General features: G+C 43.8%; 1 protein-coding gene across 4 annotated transcripts in view; it reads left to right on the top strand.

Annotated features, from left to right (window-relative positions):
* The window catches only part of TBCD (tubulin folding cofactor D), a 126,608-nt gene that overhangs the window by 52,738 nt on the left and 49,881 nt on the right, over positions 1-23,989 (top strand). For all 4 annotated transcript variants that reach the window (XM_081183814.1, XM_081183817.1, XM_081183816.1 and 1 more), the window contains exons 15-17: positions 6,713-6,869; positions 12,498-12,555; positions 19,870-19,899. In XM_081183814.1, coding sequence (XP_081039940.1) covers positions 6,713-6,869; positions 12,498-12,555; positions 19,870-19,899 — 245 coding nt within the window. The remainder of the gene's footprint in view (positions 1-6,712; positions 6,870-12,497; positions 12,556-19,869; positions 19,900-23,989) is intronic.

The following is a 23,989-nucleotide window of genomic DNA, read 5'->3' as shown; positions in this document are numbered from 1 at the left end:
TATGGCTGACATTAATTATGGCTAGTTTAAAAGAAGCCACCTTCAAAACATGGTTTCTGAAGCAGGCTTGTTTAAACTAATCATACTTTATATTTAACCATAGTTTCCAGTTGGGATGATGTAGGAAGCCGTGGTTTGCTAAAAGCAGAAGTGAAAGCTTCTGAATTGCCACTCTTGTATATATGGGAGGAGATGAGGGGAGAGGAGAGTGCTTGAGCATGGGGGGGGGGGGAAATAACCATGCCACACTAAACCATTGTTTAAGGTGAGTTCCATACATGGCCTACATAATCAACAACTTTATTATGACATGGAATTGCTTCTTCAGATGCCTAACCTTTCGTTGAAGTACAAAATGTAGTACAGTGGTACCTCAGGTTATAGACCCTTCAGATTACAGACTCTGCTAACCCAGAAATACTACCTCAGGTTAAGAACTTTGCTTCAGGATGAGAACAGAAATCGCATGGCAGCAGCGGGAGGCCCCATTAGCTAAAGTGGTACCTCAGGTTAAGAACAGCTTCAGGTTAAGAACGGACCTCCAGAACGAATTAAGTTCTTAACCCGAGGTACCATTGTAGCTCTTGCCTGACACCTCTCATCTGTGTTTCCCAAGATGAAAGATCGTGTAATGATCAATAGAGCTTTTCTTTCTACACTTCTTAGAAAAACCAACATTTCCCCCTGGTTTTATTTAAGTCTGAGGTGGAAAGTACAGCATAAACAGTAATATCAGTAGCAGTAATGTTTAATCTCCAGAAGAAAAAATTTATAGCAGATTTTCAAAAACTGCCTCCAGGGGCTTTTTTGTGTTCTTGTATAACCAGTTAAATCCATTTTTTCACCAGTTTATTCAACACACTTGGGAACAAGTTAAACTACATTTTTCAAGACAGTTTTAGTGCTGTCAGGTTGTTTTATTTTCTTTCACCAAACAAAAAAGAGAATACCAAACTTTTGGTCCTGCGATGTGGTTTTCCCGTGTAGGGTAATTTTGTGCCTCTTAAAAGCAGTTTCTTCGTCCTCCTTAGAGGACGTGTTTTTTCATCTTAGGCACTTATTATTATTATTATTATTATCATTATTATAATCATCATCATTATTATTAAATTTACACCCCACCTTTCATCCAGGGACCTGAAGGTGGCACACCCTTCCCATTTATCCTCACAACAGCCCTCTGAGGTACGTTAAGCTGAGCAGCAGTGACTGCCCCAAGGTCGCTCAGTCCTTCCCAAGTGGGGATTTGAACCCCGGTCTCCCAGGCCATAGTGTGACACTCTAACCACTGCTCCACACTGCTAAAAATGACTTTTTCCAATACTGAATTAGTACTAGCCCTGTTCAGTGACAATAAAGCATTATTCTGCACCCGTGCAAATAACAGATGTGTGGCAGCTGATTCTATTCATGCCTTTTTCTAATTTTCTGCTATTGTCTTTCCTGCTGGTCGGAAGAGTTGGGGGAGATTACTTATCCTTGAAAAGGACTGTCTTTGCATCAAATTTTGAGTGCACTGTTACATGTTGAAAATATTACATGTGTCATGAAGAACTCCTCTACACTATATGATAACATAGGCATTTGCTGGTTCATACTTGTAAGCCATGTGATGCAAAGGAATCTCTAAAGTTACTACAAGCTAACACCTTTAAAAAGCAGGACCACAGGGAATAATGCAAGAGTACAGTGATTTGTATTAATTCCCAGACATGAATGCTCGACTTAATGGTGTCAAAGTTGATAGAGAGGCTAATAAAACAAAAACAAAAAACCTTGATATACAGTGCTTTCAAGTCTCAAAAGTGCTTCACATAGTTGCAGTCATTAGGACAGCGGTATTACCCCTTCATTTCAGATGTGAGGACTGCGAGAGGGCAGCTTGCCTAAGGCTGTCTATTGAGATCATTGCATAGGTGGGATTCCAACCAGAGATTTTCCAGTTTGTGGCTTAAACTGCAATCCTAACTCCACCTACCTGGTAGTAAGCTCCACTGAATTTAGTAGTAAGAAGGCATTGTACAGTAGGATTGCACTGTGAAGTGTCTGAGCCACTATACCATATCACACCTCATCTCTGTGAGGAAGTTCCCAATTTTAATTGAACACATTACAAGCCTGTGTTGTGTACTTTCTGTGTTTTGTGTTGTGCTGGCATCATCTGCCTTAGAGACAATGGAGTGTGTCTCGGGGTGTGTGTATGTAGGGTGGACAAACTACCCTAGAAGGGGCATAATGTGTCCCCCATCAGAATGTGTACCTCCTAAAACAGAAATACTTGAAGCTTATGCCTCTCCCCTCCCTTAAAGCTATGCCTCTTTCCCGGCCCTTACTTGTTCACCACAGAAAGAAGGGGAAGTATAAGAGTTAAGTGACTTTTATTTCCCCTGCAGGCTGTTATTTCTGTAGGCTACAGCAGTTGATTAAATTACATACTGTTCAGTAAGCAGTATGTTTGAACTATATTACCTGACTGGCAGATGCCAAGAGAAAGCCTTGTAGGGAAACCTGTGTGGTTGGTAGGTTTTGGCATCGGACCATTGGAACTGTGTGAAAGGTTTAATTTAGAAGCTTCCTAAGCCTCGCCAAAAAAGAAAAAGTAAAGAAAAACTGTAAGACCGTAGGGTTGCTGTTTAGTGTATTTGCTGTTGTCTTGTATAGTCCTTAGTTTCATTGTGTTACACACCCCTTATATAATTTCAACCTTTTGTGCACATTTCCTTAAAATTAGAATGAAATGCACGAGGTCCTTTGAAAGCCAGTTATTACATTTTTTTAATTGCTATCTAGTTCCTCTTTAGTAGTAGTAGTAGTAGTAGTAGTAGTAGTAATAATAATAATAATAATAATAATAATAATGAATAATGGAACATTCTTCTTTTTCTTTATTGCTATCTAATTCCTCTTTGAGGGACATGGGTGGCACTGTGGTCTAAACCAGTGTTTCCCAACCGGTGTTCCGCGGCACACTAGTGTGCCGCGAGAGATTGCCTGGTGTGCCGTGGGAGGGAGGCGGGCGAGTCGGGCGGCGAGAGGCGGGGCGGCGGCGGCGAGGATCCGCGTCGAGCCGGGGGCGGCTCCGCGGTGGTGGTGCCGAGGTTTCTCTCTCCATTCTCCCCTCACACACACACACAGGAAATAACACAGGATCAGCTGACAGGACCCGGCCAATGGGGCGGCGGCGGGGCAGCGCGCGCAAAAGGGAGGAGCGCGAGACAGCGGACGAGGAGGAGGCCGGCATGTCCGGGCAGCAGCAACAGCAGCAGCAACTCCCGGCGACGGCTCCTCAAGCCCCGGGCAACCCTACTCCCTCACCGGCCTCGGCCGCCCTCCTGCTCCACCCGCCGCCGCCTCCCCCGCCGCCGCCGGCCACCTCGGCCCCGCCGCCGCCCCCTCCTCCGCCTGCTATCGCCGCCGCCACCACAACAGCCGCCGCCGCCTCAGCTGGGCCCATGGCTGCCGGGAGCGGCGGCGGCAGCAGCAGCGCCCTGGGTTAGCGGAGTCTGTAACCTGAAGCGTATGTAACCCGAGGTACCACTGTACTTCCAAGTCAGCGTGCAAGGGATTGCAGGACCGGCGGACTTGGCGGTGGGGGTGGTTGCTGGAGCCTTGTCTGTCCTTTCAGCCCCGCACCCACCGCAGACCCCTTCCTATGCCACTGGTAGCTAGGCGAGGCGGGGGGCACTGGGCGCCACACCTCGGCGCCTGCAGCGTGCCTGAGCCATGCGTCTGCGGGCAAACTGCCCGCAAGCTCCGCTCTGGCCTCTGCCCACCGCCTCAGCCTCCCTACAGCTGAGGGGGAGGCTGCAGCGAGGCTCCACGCAGCGCACCCTGCCATGGCTCGCCCCCATGGCACTCGCCCCTGGTTGCAGGACGCGCGCGCCGCCCCGGGCCCCTGAGCGGCTAGCTGCGCCGCTGCGCTGAGCGCAAGGAATACGTCCTCTCCGAGTTCGGCGTCCTCTTCGTGGGCAGCGCGAACCGCATCTCCAGCTTCGGGGGGAACTTTGGCCAGGTAGGGGGAAGCCTTTGTGCGGGGGGGGGGGCTGGAGACCGGGGTGGGGAGGGGTTAGGAGAGACGCTACCGGCGCTGTCCAGAAATGCCCAGAGCAACTGGAGCTCAGCTACGCGCACACATGCGCCCTCCAAATCCCGTTTCCCACCCCTTTCTCAAAAGAAGAGAGAAAAAATGGGTCCTGGGTGTGAAACCAAAGGACCTTTCCAGTTCCTCCTCAATTCCAGGTGTGGATGGCAATGCCTCGTGTCTCCTCCCCCGCGACCAGAGCACACTTCCTAGGCTGGTTGGACGGTCCCTGGGGGTCTTCGGGTTGCCATATTTTGAAGAGCAAAAAACAGGACACATTTGTCGACTTCTGCTTTTAGCTATGGATCAGTGGCCTAGCGTGGGGGGGGCTGGCCACACCGGGCGCAACATCTGGGGGTTAGTGTTAGGGGGCGCAAATCCACGGGTTAGGGGGCGCAAATTACTTGCATTGCCCCGGGTGCTGACAACCCACGCTATGCCACTGCGGCCCTGAACGAGCAGGAGAAGGAGCTCAAGTGACGCTGCGCGCTGACGTCACGGGGCTGTAATGGTGGTGTGCCTCGAGATTTTTTTCATCAAACAAGTGTGCCTTTGCCCAAAAAAGGTTGGGAAACACTGGTCTAAACCACAGACCCTAGGGGTTGCCGATCAGAAGGTTGGCAGTTGAACCTTAGCTCAGCACAGTGATGGGCAATATGAAATGCCTTCTTTGGTCTGTCCTGAGTCAGCTTCATATCAGGCTCATTATAAAGTAGTTTTGCACATTAAACTGGTAAATAATAATAAGTACGGTATATGCTTTTGAGGAAAGGAGAAGTTTCCAGTTTGATTTGCTGAGAAAATTTGAACAGATACTTAACTCGCATTAAAATGAAGGAGACCCAAAAGTACTTAACTTTGGCCAAACTGTGCACTACATGCGTCTAGCAACTATTAGAGCAGGAATGGAGAACTGGATGTGGATTGTAGGCTGAGCCACAGACCATGTGACCTTTTTTGCTTGTACAGTGGTACCTCTAGATGCGAATGGGATCCGTTCCGGAGCCCCGTTCGCATCTAGAAGCAAACATAACCAGTGATGGCACGTCTGCGCATGCGCGTGTTGCTTTTTGCAGCTTCTGCACATGCGCGTGACGTCATTTTGAGTGTCTGTGCATGCGCAAGCGGCATGCGTTACTTCCGGGTTGCCGCGGAGCGCAACTCAAACACGCTCATCCCGAAGCACATTCAACCCGAGGTATGACTGTATGGCTCTTGCACCAACAATCAATTGATCTTTACGTTTTCATAAGCCTCTTGCAAAGTGCTGTCTTACAGAGCACTTTGCATAGGGTTTTGCAGCACTGCCAGTCAGCTCATTGGTGGTGTTTGCAACACGCCCCCCCCCCCCCACTTTTGGTTTGGCCAAGTCTCGCCAACACCAGTAGAAGGTGTAGAAGTGGGTCAAGTACAGAATATGCTAACTTTGCATCTCAAGAGGGAGCAAGATGTACTCTGCTTGAGGAAGGGAGTTAAGTAAAGCCCCTCTTATGCAATAAAACTAGACAGATGATAGGCTAGAAAGAAAGGTTCTTCAGTCAAACTTTAATCTTAGTGTTATTGTAGCATTAGAATTTTATCTGTGTTGAGATAACTGTAAATATTGTTTGAATCATTTAATCAGTAAAAACAGCATGCAGCCCAATCTACTGCATGTTAACAGACACTGAGTTCAGTGGGGCTCACTCCCAAGGACTTCTGGGTAATAATACTTAGGCTTGCAATGCAAAAGGCTCTTAACTCTTGTATGGACAGCTGTGGGAATCAGAAATACAAAGCTTGGTTGAATGCCATTAACTTCATTTTAATGGCATTTAATGGCAGGTTTTAAGATACAGTGGATAGAATATATTGTGTGTCTATTCTGAAATGAGGTCCCATAAATGTAAACAAAACACAAGACAAAGCATTCAGATATCACAATAAACAATGATTTATCATGATGTCTGAACGCAGCCACTGAGTCAATTCTTGGGTAATCTTGACTTCTGAGATTATGTTTTCTGATTGTTTTAATGATTTTTCTTGTTTTAGCCATCATTGAAATACTACCTTTGTAAAGAATAGAAACTCGAAGCATATTGTCAACTGAAGGTGTAGTTGTTTTCCATCCAGGTCTGAGCTGCCTTGTAGAAAGCCCAGATACTGCTATCTGAGCTTCCCTGCTATTCTACATAAGCACCCATGCAGACCTTCAAAATATAGGAAAAATAGGCTCAGGAAAGCTCCCCTATCCCTTGCAGCAATGCTTGGCATTTCTCAATTAGAAAACAAAAACAACGCAATTTTATTTCAATGATTATGTGCTCTTCATCCCTTCCAGCACCTGAATTAGCGTTTCCCACTTGTTGAGGTGTTTGTTGCTGCAGTTTTTGTTTAAGTTTCCCTCTAATAGCAAGGCAGTTCTTCACACCTTCTTCCTCCATTTTGTTTGTACTGTCTCTCCCCACTGATGCAGGATGAGGCTACAGGGAACAAAAGCATCTCAGATGGAATTTGTCCCTTTGCTACAGAACTGTCACCACCTGCACAAATCATTCACCAACTGTCCTTATTCCTCTTCTAATACAAGTATCTCATTGAATGACTTCCATGCAGTTTATTTTTTCTTATTTCAAAAATTCTCCACAGTTGTTCCTGTGATTTTAAAAGGACTGAGCTACGATGAGAAGCGAGGAGCTTGCAGTGTCGGCTCTAACGTTCGGGATTCTGCTTGTTATGTATGTTGGGCTTTTGCTCGTGCCTATGATCCCTTAGAACTGAGACCATTTGTCAGTCAGATTTCAAGGTAAGTTACTACAGTGAAATGCTTGGTTTATCTGTTTCATATAGATGGGGCAGATTTCAGAAAATGAACTATGGAATAAATTTGCATTTCAGTAGTGCTTACAAGTCAATACAATATAAACAAAAACAGTCCCCTACCACTTTCAAAATAATTTGGTAAAACTGGAACCTGTTATTGTTACATGTCTGGCTCGGAAATCATTTTATTCTAGCACTGAATGAATTTATCTAGTCTGCTCTGCTTGTTGTTGTTTTTAAATTGTCTTTTGGGTTTATGATGTTTTAACTTTATATTGTATTATATTTGGGGGGCGGTTGTTTTATTTTTCCCTACCTTTGTATAATGCTCTGGTATCTTTGTAGATGAAAAGTTACCTAAGGAAGCATTTGTAATAAATAAATGTTATTCTTCTGGGGGCAATTTTTAAAAGTTTTTGATCATGCATGTCAACTCTGTGAGAAACATCCTTTTTTGCTTCTTTTGAATACTTAAAGAAAAATTCACCCAGAGCAATCTTAGCTGAAGAAATGTCACAAGATCTCCAATCAATGGAACATGTGTTTACACAGTTGTTATGTAATCAATTCTTTAGCCAGAGTCTAAATATATTGGTGGCAACTTGGTGTTTAGCTACAAACCTTCCATCTTGGCAGTGCACTAGTTGAAAATACTTCAACATCCTATTTCTGAGAAATACATTTCTTCTAATGAGGCCCTAAAGCTGTGTGTTTATCTGTCTTTTCCTCTTGGAATAATGTAGTGTGGGAGCAATGAAGCTCTATGCTGAGAATCAGGAACTTTCACAGGATGACACACAGTTTCACCTGTATTAGCACACCTTGGTTTACAGCCAGAAACACTAATCATATGCCTTTACTTTCTTGTCTCTTCAGTTCTAACTTTAGGTGTGTCACTCATTCTGGCTGAGAAGAGTGATATATTTAGCCAGAAACAAATTCTGCTACCTTTCAAAATTGAATAATTCGGTATCTTGAAATAGGCTGAACTTCATTGTATAGTTCGCATGTAACTCTCTCTGAAAGTAAGCTGAAGGGATATAGGCATTGAGATGGGCTTAATTTGTGCAGTTATTGAGATCTTTTGTGTCCCTTCGAGATTTTGCAACATATTAATCTTGCAAATGTCCTCATGCCTTCTTGCCTCAGCTATTAATTGGAAGAAATATTGCAGTGCACATCAGGTCATAGAATGGTACACCTGCAATTTTTAATTTGCTGCTCATGTACAGTATGCAACATTTTATTGAAATAATGCTTTCATGGTTACATGGTGTGATCTTCTAGGACTTTGCATTCTGTGGCATCAGTTCTATGGCATAGTAAGCTGCTGTTGCTTCATTTCTCCCCTAGGGTGAGCAGCAGCAACAAGCCACAATCCCTGGTTTAACCAGGGATTTGAAGCCAAGGGTTGTTTGAGCAAAAAAAATAATGAATCCTCAGTCTGGGCTTATCCCTAAGCCAGGGTCGTATACTGTTGCTCCTACTTGCACTCGGGCAAGAACAAAGTGTTACTGATCTCTGTACTTGCGGGGAAAAGGAAATTGTAGACATGTAAAATTCAGAAATGCTGCTTTCCCCAATCTGGTGCCCTCCAGTGGTTTTGGTTAATCAATTCAGGCTGTTCCTTATAATCATGCCGTAATTGAAAATCAGTATCTTTTCACTAAGCAGTTGTATACAAAATAGATTAATGTTTTTTGAAATGCTCCTGCGCAGGAAGCTAGGTTTGTTGTATGCTGGGTTTCTATAAATCTTAAAGATCCTTAAAAATTATGTTTAGTTGAATCCCTAGATAATTGTATTGTTGTGTTGCTGGTGAAAATGAAAAGGGGGTCTACTGTTGTGAAGACATGAATGCTCTTCCTTTACTTACGCTTGAGAACAGTACTAACCTGCAGCTCAGAAGAAATTGATGACACTGTGGGAGTGCAGGCAGTTTAGTCTTCCCTGGAGTACTGCCTGGTGAGAAGAAAAGAAAGGTGTGGCTCTTAGGTAAATGGAGCCACTTGACTCTGGGGCAAGATTAGCCTGCAGAATCAGGAAATATGAATATTGCTCAGAGCTACATCTTGTGCTCTGATGAAATGTTGAGAATAACCTGTACATGAGGAATATATTTTGTTGTCTGACTAATTCATGCTAAAAGTAATATCTGTTACATATTGGGTAACATATTTGCACTCTCAGACTCCATTTTTCACAACGCTTTCGTTGCAGAAATAAGGATTTGTGGCAGTAGTTCAGTGAGGCCTTTTAACATTGCGTCTCTTCTTGCCTACTCATAGTTCTGTCATAATGACTTTGGCATTGCTTTTGACCCCAGTGGCTCCTTTGTACACCCAAATTAGCAAACCTGTAAAGATCATGACTGTCTCCAAGAGCAAATGAGGGCAAGTGTGCTTCCACTTGGCAAACTGTAATGTGAGCGGTTACCAACAGAGAGAAACAGAGAACCTTCTGTTCAAGGATTAATACCAGAAATGGTGTTAATAACTCGCTGTAACTGATGGTGAGTTTGGTGCCCAACAGGATTGCTCTTTTTCAGGAGCTTCGGCCAGCATGGAGCCTTGCATGATACCTTTAAAAAAAAATTATCACCCTTCCAAAACCACTTCCACTATTAGAGCTCAGAATTGAGACTGGCTGGTTGCCAGCATTGAACCTGAGCATTTTATTGCTGCATAGCCTGAGAAGCAACATGTCCATCTCCCTGATGCCAATGTACACTTCCAGGATAATATGAATGGTGCTAAATGAATGGTTGGGGGATCAAGCAGGCCAGCTCCCTCTTTCTCCCTGACCCTCTTCATCTGTCATCTTTGGCATTCCGGGGCTCAGCTGTCCTTAACCATAAAACTAAACACAGACTAATCAAATATATTCATTTCCGTAAATATATACCCTACTGTTCTTCTCAAACCAAGTCCATATAATAGAAACAGCAGTGATTCCTAAAAAGAGGAAATAACCTTCACTGAAACCACAGAAAAGCAGTAAATATAAAACCCAGCTATCCCAAAGGTGTTTTGTTTTTGTTTTTTTGAGAAGCCATGTGTTTGCCTAAACACCTGTGTCAAGAGTCAGATAAGTCTCCTTGGGCTGGGCATTTCTTAAGACTCACGCTACCACAGAGAAGGTTCTGCAACTTGTGGACACCCACACAGCACATAAGTTCTTCTCAGTAGGGAAGATAGAAATGTTTCTCACTTCCTTCTTTTTGTGTAGCTGGGCAGTGCCTGGCTTGGAAAACCACACCTAGTCCTGCCTCTTCTTTTGTCAGAATAGTAGAGGTGAAGGAAGTAGGGGGACAGGACCGAAACTTTCGATTGCTTGCCCTGCCCTGCCCTTTAAACTTGTTGGGGCTTAAATATACAAAATGGAAACAGTGACACCAACTTTTGTTTAGTGAAAGGGTGTGCAACTAAACAGATTGCAATGGAAAGTGGGCAGATATTTCCTGGCTTTGAATGTTACTGTGTTCAGTAGCAGTGGCACCTAATTTACAAGCTAGAAGGCTATAGCTAACTTTCATATCTAATTTTTATGAAATAATCTGCATCATCATGTACAAGCTCCTTGCCGGCTGAACTTTTGAACTACTTTAGATACCCAGATATTTAGCTTCACAGTATGAACCCAAATTTCCGTGACTTTTTGTCCACTGTGTTCCATCCAAGAGTCATAGTACTATGAGCCCCATGACCTTGATTTAGTGAAATTTAAGATGGCTGTCTTAGATTTACTTCCGCATCCATGAAAACTAGATTTGTTGGAAAAACGTTTTCAGTAATATGATACTTACACACTAACAGCATTCATTGCCAACCCTCATTGTGGAGATTTCAGTATACCTTTTTTGTTTCTTGAGTTATGCAAAGCAAATATAATGTCATAACAAAAGTTTTAATATGCTTTAGGATACTACATAAGAAGTATCATTGACACTTGAAAGAGTGAGCCATTCTTTGCCATACCTGTTGGAAATCAGATGCAATTAACTCGTGATATGTCAAAACATGTTTTATTCCTTTCTTGTGAAAGAAATCCCACTTTGGCTGTTCCATTATGTTGGGAAATCCTGGTGGAGTCTCATGTAAACTCCCTCAGTAGAAGGGAGGCGATAGCTTAATCAGATGCTGTAAGCATGGGTTCATGGTGTAATTGCTCATTAGTGTATCACAATGCTTTCCTTGCGTGACTATGAGCCTTCTGCCTGGTGTTGTGGATTTTGTGGAGAGCCCATCTCCCCTTCTTGCCCCTAATTATAGTACCTGCCTAATGACCAAGTGCCAGTTTTGACTTACCAGTAACTGACAATACGAAAGATAACATACTACTTGGCAATTCCACAACAGGCAGAAACCTAATCCTCTCCCTCAATATTTGAAGAACTAGTAAAAAAGATTTCTTGGCTCTGTTAACCGGCATCTAAAATAGGACCTAATGGGTTGGTGGTGATGGCAGGCTACAAATTGTCACTTCTCTGCATCTGGGCCTCCTTTCATGATGCACCAAAGGCAGGCTAGAAACTATTTGCTCTGGTCTACCCAGTGCAACACTTGCCTACCTTGCTATAAGCAGCAAGGGTCCACAGAGGGTTGGGATGTCCTAGCTGCCCTGGTGATGAGCCCTCAGATCAGGTTGCCTCTGGTCATGTCACTTGTGAACATCTCCCTGCCCCAGACTGCGGGTACAAAGGGGAGTTTACGTCCAGCCAGAGGGAGATTAAGTATGCTTGCCAAGGTTATTAATAAATGTTGTACAGTGTTGTAAAATAGACCCTGCTATTTACATTGTGGCCCATTTCTTCATTGTTTCTGTAGTGTGCCTTAAACTATGTACTGAAATTTGTATATCCAGACAGATCTCAAATAGTGGTGGTGCCCCCAGAATATGGAAAGTACAGAAAATACAGAATACAGGAAGTATTCTTCCAAGGAACTTTAAGTACATAAAGCTGTAGCCTCTGGGTTGTATACAGCTAAGTAATACTCAAGAGTAGACCTGTCAATATTAATGAACCTAAGTTAACGTTAAGTTAGTCATGTCCATTAGCTTCAGTGTATCTACGCTGCATAGGAATAGCATTGGATACAACCCTTGAGTGATGTACAGTGGTACCTCGGGTTACATATGCTTCAGGTTACATACGCTTCAGGTTACACACTCCGCTAACCCATAAATAGTGCTTCAGGTTAAGAACTTTGCATCAGGATAAGAACAGAAATCGTGCTCCGGCGGTGCGGCGGCAGCGGGAAGCCCCATTAGCTAAAGTGGTGCTTCAGGTTAAGAACAGTTTCAGGTTAAGAACGGACCTCCAGAACAAATTAAGTACTTAACCTGAGGTACCACTGTACAGTATGGCTACAAAGGATACAATAATGAAAAATGAAGCAGAAGATAAAAAAAAAAACTTGCTCAAAATGTCTGCTGAATGAAAAGTTTGTCACCAAGCACCAGAGATCCAACAGGGAAGGGGGGCTGCCTGATCTCAGCTACTCATGATAATGAATGCCTGACTTTGCAGTGGCCTGAGTGTTAAAAAAAAATACACAGAAATTCTTACGATTGTCAATTATTCTTATATATTCCTTCTTTCTGTCTTCAGTGCCCTGGTTATAACTGCTATATTTGACCGTGATATTAATTGCAGAAGAGCTGCCTCGGTAAGTTGTGAGTTTGCAATATGTTCTAAATGTTTCTGATACTTTATGACACTACTGTGGCCTTTTTGAGCCGTGCAGTTTACTGGTAGGAAGCTTTTCCTAGCATGCAATATCAGTTTGTTAAAGGTTTTATATAATTACTTTCCAATTGGAAAGAAATTACCCCCCCTCCTTTTTTTAAATTTCTGTCTGTCAGGTTAACTCAAGTTCTGAGTGTACAAATCTTAAGGTGATTTCTAGTTTAAATATTTTAGTATATCTGGATTATATGGACTTTTGTGTTTCCAGTATTGAAATAAGCTGCCCACATTTGGCCTGTGCAGGCGTTCCGCGTTTTAAAGCTGTTTTTCTACCTTTCCTACATGGCTGCCATACATAACATAAATTTATTTGTATGCTGCCTTTCCACGGTTCAAACCATCCTCAAGGCAGATCATAACATGAGGGGAATACATAACTACAACATAACAAAAGTAGTAATGAACAATAAATACAACCTTCAGAAATACACAACCAAACTGAACAATTTCCACATAAATTTCAACAAGATCGAAAATAAAGATGAAAATAAAGCCAACAGCAGCACCACCACAACAAACCCCCTCCAAAAACCCCAGCCCAGTACCCTTGACTTCCTCTTCTCCCCAACCTTATTTCCACAAATGGAGAAGCCTGAGGCCATTTTCATGAGCTAATGTTTATTCTGTCTCATCTCACAATGGCTATTTTCTCCTCTTTTTTGATCTTCTGCACTCCCTTGTTTCCTGCTCCTCACTCTCTTTCTCTGTTTACAGTGTGACAAGCAGTGACACTGGGGGCAGGAGGTGCAGTGGGGGGGGGCGAGGTTACCATTGGCCCTGGGGGGGTGTCCCTTCCTACACAACAAAAGTGACCCTCTCACAGGGACAGCTCCTACAGATGCCTGGTTCAGTCTCTTCCCCCCCCCACCTCTGTGTGTGACACACACACACACACAATCTCAGGATTCAACTGCCCCTCCACAATCCCCTTCTTCCTCTCTTCCTCCTCCTGGGCTGTGGCCAGAGACCCTCCAGCTGCAGCCGGCCAGGGTTGGGAGGGGGCAGCAGCAGGTGCAGACAGCGGCAAAGATGGCAGCAGGCAGCTTGAAATGGCCAAATGTCATATACAGAAGTCCACAACCATTGTGGCCGAGTGCTTCTTCTCCAGGTTGTACTGTATCTCATAGCTTGAGGATCAGAAACCTTAATTGAAGAAATCAGACTCCAGCATTTTAATCATACAGATTCTTCCACGATGGGTTATGCTGCAATCATAGCTGCAGGCTAACACTGCACACAGACTGCCTTTCATGTCCAACCCTACTGGCACTCCTTTTTGCAACCAAGAATTGTATGAGATTGAAAGCTTGTAACACTTATAAATATATTCTATGAGATTGAGAACTCCAACTGCATGTATGTGTATAAATTAATAAAATATGTCAAAGTATTTTTCACTTTCATACAATTTTTTGATGCTAAATGATTGCCAGTAGTTCCTGCTTATAAAGGCTATGGATATAGCGGTCTCAGCTTTTCCTCTGTAAGATGGAAATAATTGTCTATCTCACCTGGCTGTTGCAAGACAAAGCAGACTATACACTTTGCACATGTAAAAAGAAATGTTATATAAAGCATTAACATTTCAATTTTTCCCCTGTAAATCTCTAAAGCCAAGCACTTTTAAGAGAAGACATTGCCAGCCACTTTGTACCAATGAATTCCATAGACTTTCCCCTAAGAAACTGGACCTTTCAATCTCATACAGTTCTTTAAAATACATATGAGAGTTTCTTAGTTATTTTAAAAACTACATCCCCTTCGCTATCAGACCATCATTGGGATCCTGCAAGATCATGTATGGACCAAGGACCACTTTCTTTTCCATAGTGCAAGCACCTATTCAGCTATTGTTAAACAGCCACTCTACTCAAGGGGAGGAACTGAGTGTAGCACTAAGGAGTTTGTTCCATCACTGTAAGCATTTCAGCTTGTCAGGGCGATGAGGGTATTCCTCACTCTGTCTCATCCTCACCAACAATAGGTGTAGCTGTACATATGTAATGCTTCTGTGCATGCACACATGAGTGGAAGAGGAGAGGAAATAGAGGCTTTACCTCCTTGCACCAACTGTGTGCATATTCATTTGCATGCCTTTGTATTTTTACTACTTGTTTATATGTATGTAAGTATTCATGAATCCTTGGAGTAGGTAGAGATCCATTGCTCTGGCTTCTTTCCTACCTTTGTGAATTTAACACAGATCCTCTTTTGTCGGTGGCACAACAAGTGCAGAGTGGCTCTGTGTTAGACATGCCACTCTGCACTTGTGTCTTTTCTCTGATGATTTCCCCATTTCTATCTCTTTTCTACTTTGTCTGTGACAGTTAAAAATTATGATAGCCATGCTATTTGACCGTGAGAGATCCAGCCAAGGCCAACAGACAAATTAAAACTCTGTGTGATTCTTTGTGATTATGGCTCGGATTCAAAGATCCTGTTTAGGTAGGCATATTCCCAGCAAGCTTTCAGGTTTTTTTTGCCTACTTCACGTTGCTCTTGTAGCACATTATGCTGAAAGCTGCCCTTAGCAGCTTTGGAGGCAGCTTGTTGACAACCATAGGGAGGTTTCTATAAGGAGAAAGGAACTCAAATAGCATATGCTAAGATGGATATGGATTTCTGTGCCTAGAAATTACATGCAAGCCCATATTTTGTCACATGGGAACTGGTGCTTCTGGCTACAGTGGCTAGAGTTTTCTAAAGAACTTAAATTTTCTGACTGTGTATAAAATAACATAGTGATTCCCACATGCCTCAGGTGTGGGCATGTTGCTAATTTGATACAGCAAGTAGAATTACCCTTCATATTAACGATAGTGAAATCAGGAATCAGTAACTTAAAGGGCTGCTATTTATGTAGATTATTATTATTTAATTGAATGTAGCATTTTCCCATGACATAACAAAAGATTGTAAGCAGAAATAAGTAGCCACTAGCATTTTGGATATTTACCAGCAATTCAAGCTAAGACAGATTTAAAATGACTCAACACCTAAAGGGGGGTGGGGAGGGAGATTAACCAATTCCTTCTCTTACCTTTCCAACGAAGTCATAGTTTCATTCAAATTTTATCTATGTATTGCAGTGGTTTTATATGTCTTCTGAATTCGTTCCCCCCAATTGTTGTTTTTAAGAGTGTAGAACAAATTGATGAGTATAATTTATGTGATTTAAGGCTTGTTACTTTGAAATGACGGGCATGCCGGATTATGAAATTAAAAATACACTTAACTGTCCCAAGATAGGTGCTCAGTTTTCTTTTGAAGTCTGTGGGAATTGTATTCACCTCATGGATATTTAGAAATGAGCTGAGTTGCAATGTTTGCAATACCTTCCATGGTAGGGAGAGAGGTTTACCGGAAGCCAGTTTCTCCTGCTTAATGCAAGTTGTGCGAGCAGTTTATCCTATTTATTTTAAGTTAGGCAAACTTAAAAACAAACTTTCATGCAACATAAGTGTAAAAGCTTTACTGGCCCTGTCAACACCCTCTGTTGAAATGAAAAAGAGAGTGTCTCAGTCCTCTGTATATAAGCTGGCCTTGGCATTTTTGAAGGCTCAAAAGCCAGATCTCCTCCCCTTCCTAATTCAATCAAGAGAACAGTATACTACATCACTTTGCTATTGAGAGCCCTAGTTTTGGTGTGACCTTCTATGTAGTACTGAAACAACACCCAGCTAGACCTTGGATTTTCAAGTATGTTGAATAAACACATATTTTCACCCCTAAAGGGTGTTAGATAATGACTAATTAAATTGTCACTGAAGCACTGTGGATGGGTGGATTGGATGCATGAAATTGGTGTTCATCCTGTTCAGGTTAGGATTGCAATTCCCCCTGTAATAATAGGTATGCAGTTTGAAGGTACTCCTTGTTCCAGCAGTGATACTTGAGGCCTACATGGCCTCAATTACCCAAAGTGCTTTGGCTTCCTGATAATTTTGACTCTATAGTAGCTCTATACTATTCTTCTTGGGGTTTGGTTATCAACACACTGCACAGTATTCCATGTATCTTTGCACCATACAGGCATTATAATGCTGAGAGTTTTCTTTTCTGTTCCTTTCTTAATGGCATTCATCTTTTTCACCGCTGTCACACACTGGGGCAATGTTCTTGTTGAGTTATCTACCACAATCCCAATATTCCTTTATTGGTCAGTTATCCACAGTTTAGACTCCAAAAGGCATGTGCGATTTTCTTTTCTATTTCTGTTTGGTCATAATGTGATTTAGTATTTCTTCATGCTTGGAGTGGCCAATCCTTGCTGCCTTCAGAGTTTTGCCAGCTTTTTCATTTAGTATCAACTCTTGACTCTTTCTGTAGAGGGATAGCCTTCCGTGGTGATCTAATATGTGGTAAACTCCTGGCTTGATTCCCATAATACACGAGGCTGCCCTTAAAGGTGTCTTAGAAGCTTTAGTTAGTGTAGAATTTGCCTGCTTGTATGGTCAGAGTTGTTCATAACTTCTTTTGAAAGAACTGCATTGACTGTCTGCTTGCTTCACAGCCTAATTTAAGATGCTTTCATACCCTAAATGGCTTGGGACCCAAATACCCCAAAGAACATCTCTTCCCATAAGAGGCTGCTTATTGTATCTTAAGTTCTTCTATAGGCCCTGCTCCAAGTACCCAGTTTAGTAGAGATTCGCTGTGCTTGTACAAAGGAGAGTGCACACTGACTTTATAATGCCATCATACTTGGGAGGAGGCCGATTGAAATTAATGGACATGACTAACTTGGTCAGTTAATATTTGAGTAATATTTGTATACAACCCCTAAAATTATACAGTATTTGTGTTTTGTGAATTTTATTCACACCTCTCTGGAATTTTTTCATGAAGGGCAGCTGAGAAATCTTTAGACAAACAAACAAACAAACAAACAAACAAACAAACAAACACGACACTACAAAAATGTTAGCTAACAGCCTAAGTCCAAATCTTACTATTCCCGTAAAAAAAATGTGAAGATAAAGTATGTTAATTTCAGAGCCAGTGTAGCCTTGGAAATATAGAGCTACACTGCCATTTCAAGACTGCTGCTTTGTTATTTTGTGCAGTTGTTCCTGTTTAAATTTATACCAGTGAGTACCGTATTTTTCGTCCCATAGGACACTCCGTCCCATAGGACGCACCTAGTTTTTTTTGGGGGGGAAATAAAGGAAATTTTCCCCCCTTTATTTCCCCCCCAAAAGCAGGTCGGGGAAACTGAACCAGGTCGAGGAACAGCGGGATGGCGGCGCTGCGCCTCCCTGCTGTCCCCCGAGCTTGTGGGGCTGGCCCATGTCTGCCCGGCGGGAGGGGCGCTCTGCATCAGGGCGCCCCACCCACCGGGCGGCAGGCTGCTATCCACAGCGTGGGGAGCCCTGCGGGGAACTCCTGCAAAGTTCCCCACGCTGCGGATGTCTGCCCAGCGCGGGGGGCGCTCTGCTTCAGGGCGCCCCTCGCGCTGGGCAGCAGGCTGCTATCCGCAGCGTGGGGAGCCCTGCGGGGAACTCCTGCAAGGCTCCCCACGCTGGGGATGTCTGCCCGGCGTGGGGGGCTCTCTGCTTCAGGGCGCCCCTCGCGCTGGGCAGCAGGCTGCTATCCGCAGTGTGGGGAGCCCTGCGGGAAACTCCTGCAAGGGTCCCCATGCTGCGGATGTCTCTCGGGCGCAGGGGGCGCTCTGCTTCAGGGCGCCCCTCGCGCTGGGCAGCAGGCTGCTATCCGCAGCATGGGGAGCCTTGCGGGGAACTCCTGCAAGGGAACCCACGCTGCGGATGTCTGTCGGGCGCAGGGGGCGCTCTGCTTCAGGGCGCCCCTCGCGCTGGGCAGCAGGCTGCTATCCGCAGCGTGGGGAGCCCTGCGGGGGACTCCTGCAGGGCTCCCCACGCTGCGGATGTCTGTCGGGCGCGGGGGGCGCTCTGCTTTCAGGGCGCCCGGCGCTCCGGGAAGCAGGCTGCTATCCGCAGCCTAGACATCCCTGCGGGAACTCCCGCAGGGCTGCCTGGGGTGCGGATGTGTTCCTGAAGCCTGCAGAGCGAGAGGGGTCGGTGTGCACCGACCCCTCTTGCTCTCCAAGCTTCAGCGAAAGCCTGCATTCGCCCCATAGGACGCACCCAGATTTCCCCTTCATTTTTGGAGGGGGAAAAGTGCGTCCTATAGGGCGAAAAATACGGTACTTTAGCTATCCATAATGGTGTGTTTGAGCTTGAACCCACCTAGACAACTAGCCTCTCCTGAATAAACTCTTGTCACTTCAGGATAGCAGTGTCACCTGTATCACCTGTATCACCATATAGGGTAGTAAGGAGAATTTTACCAAAGGTCATCTGTCAATGCATGGTGAAGTTCTGTTAGGATGTGAAGTAAACTTAGCATCTGTGGTTACTCATGCCTGGAAACTGCCCTGACAAAGGCTACTCTCAATGTCTTACAATTTGGCAAAGGTAGGGCGAGTGCAAAGGTTTAGTAAACAAAAACGTGTGGCAGCTTTGCGTTTGTTTAGAGAGAACACAGGTTTTTCTTTACTACCAGGTAAAGTACTAAAATCTCAACTTCACTGTGTAATTTAGTCAGGCTGCCTTAATGTAAAAATGCTCCACTACCTATGGTTTACCACTTTCCAATTCTTTCCAATACCTATCTCCTGATCGCTAGAGTGTACTGTTAAAAATCAGAAGTTTTGACACACACACTCACTCTATATATATATGTATGTATATGAATAACAAATACTGGTAGTTTAGAATATGAAAGTGAAGTCCGTAAAGGAAGAACATTCGAACTAAGCTGCTGACAAGAGAATCCTCATGTAGCTTCTGAGAGGAGGAGGCTCATGAGCTTTGAAATCTGAAAATGCACATTAACCACACACAGGCCTTCCGGAAGCATGTTGGAAAACCACCCTCTCTTGGTACTTAAGTTCTTAGGGCATTGCCTTTTCATTTCTGTTGGGAAGCCCTGTGTCAGCAATAAAGGCCACTGTTGTGGGTGCGCCTATTTTTAATAAATGCATATTCTTAAACAGTTGGCAGGCAACCTGCAGATTTAAAAGAGCATTAGCACATAAAGTAGCAGTGACAACAACTCCTTGAGGGCATATTCATCCAGCAAAGCTGACTTTACTTTTTTAAATAAAGCCCATGGGTCGTTTATACTGCTGCATGTTTATTTTGAATTCATGAACTAGTATTTATCTGCAAGCAAACCTGACTCATTTTTGTATGTTTGTTCTTTCTGTTCTTAGGCTGCCTTCCAGGAGAATGTTGGTAGACAGGTATGGTAACTTCTTCTCTTTTTTTTAACTCTCTTCGTTTAATTTCTTGTAAATCTACTGTAGCGTAAAATTAAGTGTAGATATTTTGTCACTTGTGGAAGTGAAGGGAGAGTTTGGTGAATTTGGACAAATGATTTCAAAATGATCTTGGTAATGCTTCATGTGTACCTATTAAAAACCTAATTACGACATTTGAGCATATTCTGAGGGAGAGCCCTTAGCTTTTTAAAAGGCGGCATACCAAATACCACCTTTCTGAAAATCAGCACAGTGCAAAAGCTGTTAGGGAAGTACCGTATTTTTTGCTCTATAAGACTCACTTTTACTACACTTGATCTTAGCCAAAAGGCCGAGAAGTTCTGGCTTCTGAGATTCAGAATATTTTTATCTTGTTTTCCTCCTCCAAAAACTAGGTGCGTCTTGTGGTCTGGTGCGTCTTATAGAGAGAAAAATACGGTATTTCTCTTGAGCAATAGGAACAGCTTCTGCCCGTTTCCTTCCTTAACCTGATGCAGCAGTGGTAGTTGGGTAGCTATATAAATGCAATGGAGAACTTTGTTGGAAAGGAAAAGTACTTCTAATTCCCAATGGTGCCCACTTCCCTGATTTTTATACAGTTTTGCACATTTCTAGACCAGAATGTAAATAATTTATAGTCAGATTAATTGGTCATAATGTGATTTAGTATTTCTTCATGCTTGGAGTGGCCAATCCTTGGTGCCTTTAGAGTTTTGCCAGCTCTTTCATTTAGTATCAACTCTTGACTCCCACTGCATCTGAAACTTAAAACACTCCCTCGAATGTGTCTGCACCCTGGGGTGGCTTTTGCCACACCCTTCATTGACTGCTTCTTACTGAGGTGGCAAAACAGCCTGGTGAACATGCCAGTGCTGGTTATGATGCTGCATTGTGAGAAAGGGTGCAGTTTGGCTAAGTTCTTCATTTCTACCAATATAGCCTTTTGATTATTTTTCTTTTCCATCAGAGTCACATTCATAAATTCCTTTTGGTTTGGTTACACTTGAATGTGTGCAGTCCGCTCCAATTGTTGTTGTTGTTTAGTCGTTTAGTCATGTCCGACTCTTCGTGTCCCCCATGGACCAGAGCACGCCAGGCACTCCTGTCTTCCATTGCCTCCCGCAGTTTGGTCAAACTCATGCTGGTAGCTTTGAGAACACTGTCCAACGATCTCATCCTCTGTCGTCCCCTTCTCCTTCTGCCCTCCATCTTTCCCAACATCGGGGTCTTTTCCAGGGAGTCTTCTCTTCTCATAAGGTGGCCAGTGCAGCAGTTTACGTTGATAGCGCTGCTGGTAGAATTTTGTACCTCACATCTCATTTTACTCAAATGCTGATACTTAGCGTTTATATAGGAGTTTACATTTTCCTGGAATCTCTTAATTATAAATTATTATTAATGAATAATACCTCATCTCTACAAAACATAGCTAATAACTGGAAAGAGAATGCAGCTTTTCAAACAGGGGAGTTTTGATATAGACCAGGCTGGCAAAATTAGGCCTGTTTGGCTAATGTGGTAGTTTGTGGGAGGTCATGCTCACCTGACATCATTTGGTGTCAGGTGGGCATGACATACCAGAAACTACCTGACATAATTTATGTCAGGTGCAGGACAGATAAAGTCATGGCTCTTTACTGCTTTTCAAATTCTTCTTTTGCAGCAGGGTTTATATTTAGCACTGAATGCAAATCCCTCTGCTTTCTGATGGTCTTGGATCTTGCCATCTGTCAAACATGGCTTGCAGAGGAATGACTATTTTTTTTATCTAACCTGCTGGCTCTCACTTTTGATATCGACTTCGGTGTGTCCCAAAAAGACCTGTGACAAAGGTGCAGAATGTTCAAATTGCTCTCTGTGTTGTCACTCCAGAGATTATAGTAATGACAAAAGTACTCACCGTTTAGAACTGGATTGAGTAAACACCCTGCTCTGACTTCATCCTGTTTCAAGTTGCCAGTTTTCTTGGGTCTCAATCTTGCAGCTTTACCTTAGCTGGTCTTGCTGAAATTTATTGGTGGCACATGTCCCATGTCCCAATGCAAATACTGTAATTTAACTATGGAAATGGTGGTTACAAATTAACGAAATGATGCTGCCTCAGAACAAAACACTTGATTATCCATCGTTCCTTTTGTTCCTTTTTCAGGATGTGCTTAACATCCATTGAGAAAAGCTTCCCTCTCTCTTTTGAGATGCTTCTCTTTTGTGGACATGTTACAGAGTAACTGTTGCATACCTGACTGTGCGGATGCCATGTATTGTATTGTAGCTATGATAGTGAAGCCTCTTGCGATGAGTGTGTAAAGAGATGAGAGAGATGTCTTGCCAAAATGGCTGGCCTTCCCTTACTACTACTTTTTGCAAAAGCCATTAGGCCTCTGTCCTTTGTTTGATAAGGGGAGGCATTCTGTACACAGTATTTGTATTGCAGTTCAAAATCAGAGGTACTATCTCCAGTGATTCAGAAGAGCAGGATGTAGGCAGTTGTCAGTGTTGCTAGGACACGGAAGTGATCATTGATTTATTGTGGGTAGAACTTGGATTAAAAACTAGTGGAAGAGGATTTGAGACAAAGCAGCAATTCCAGTTGCAATACAGGAATCATTTGGGAGCGAAGATGAGAGAGAAAGAGACGGAGTAATAAAATTGCAGCAAGTGGGGTGTGAGAGGCGGGAGAAGATAAATGAGAGAGAAAGAGAGATGGGTATCACACCAAAAGAGAGAGATGGGCTTACATGGATAGGGAGAGCAGAACATGACAAGAGAGAGAGATGGTTTTACTACTTACTGCTAAGGAGTAATCTGCTGGATGAATAAAAATTTAATCCAGATAAGATGGAATGCTTTGTGTATGTCAGTGTGCAGCTTCTCCTGATGTTGAGATTTTGCTTGTTCTTGATGGATATCTTTTTCCTTTTGGGTTGTTTTTTCTGGGTCTGGTTTTTCTGTTGGATTCTCAAGAACAATGGTTGCAGTCAAGGAGGGAGCTTTGCCCAGTTCAGGCAGATGTACCAACTGCTCCCATTTCTGGGGAAGAGTCACGCCTAGTCATAATGCCTTAGTTATTACTTTAATGTGCTTTTTGTGGGGCTGCCTTTGAAGGTGTTAGTTGGTCAAGAATTCAAGCCTGGATGCTTGTGGGAATGTGGCTTTCTGATGGAGAGGCCCTTTGCTGCATCCCAGTATGAGTGTGTGTTAGATCAGTGTTTCCCAACCACTGTTCCGCGGCACACTAGTGTGCCGCGAGATGTTGCCTGGTGTGCCGCGAGATGTTGCCTGGAGGGAGGCGGGCGAGTCGGGCGGCGAGAGGCAGGGCGGCGGCGGCGAGGAGAGGCCGCCCAGCGCGGGGCTCTCGCCGTCTGCCTGCCTGGCTGCCTGCGAGCTCGGCGGGCAGCGCCTCCGTCCGCAGCGCCCACCTCGCGGCTCTCATTCCCTGCCCCTGCCAAAGCTCACCCAGCCAAGCCGCGCTCTCCTTCCTGCCTCGCTTTGCTGCCTCCTCCCCCCCCACCCCCAAAGCTTGGAGGTTCCCCGGCAAGGGGGAGGGAAAAAAATTGAAACTTACACTTTCGTGCGTCCCTCCCGGCGTGACGCTGTGCGCTGACGTCACGGGGCTGTAATGGTGGTGTGCCTCGAGATTTTTTTCATCAAACAAGTGTGCCTTTGCCCAAAAAAGGTTGGGAAACACTGTGTTAGATTAATCAGCATGTGTAAGAGATCATTTCTGTAGCCACATCCCAGTGTTGGAACACTCTCCTGCAGAGAGTTTGCTAGATGAATAATTTTTGTGCAGGTGGGCTTTTTATAATTTTTGGTATTTTAAACTGATCCTGATTATTAATTCCTTGCCATACTGTTTCTGGGCTTGGGTTTTTATTTGATTACTTTATTGTTTGTTAGTTATTTGTTCTTTGACTGTTGTTAGTTGCCTTGAGAAAGTGTGGAGATCAATTATTCTAAATCAAAAGGAAGGAAACTTGGGATCTGTTTGGGAGTGGTGACAGATTTGCCTCGAGCCTTGAGTTTATAAGGAGCAGCTCATTTCACATGCCATAAAATCAGTCCAGAGGAC

This window comes from Podarcis bocagei (genome assembly GCF_964188305.1).
Source record: "Podarcis bocagei genome assembly, chromosome: 2".
NCBI lineage: Eukaryota > Metazoa > Chordata > Lepidosauria > Squamata > Lacertidae > Podarcis > Podarcis bocagei.
Note: the sequence above shows the minus strand (reverse complement) of the source record. Positions and strands in the feature narration are given on the sequence as shown.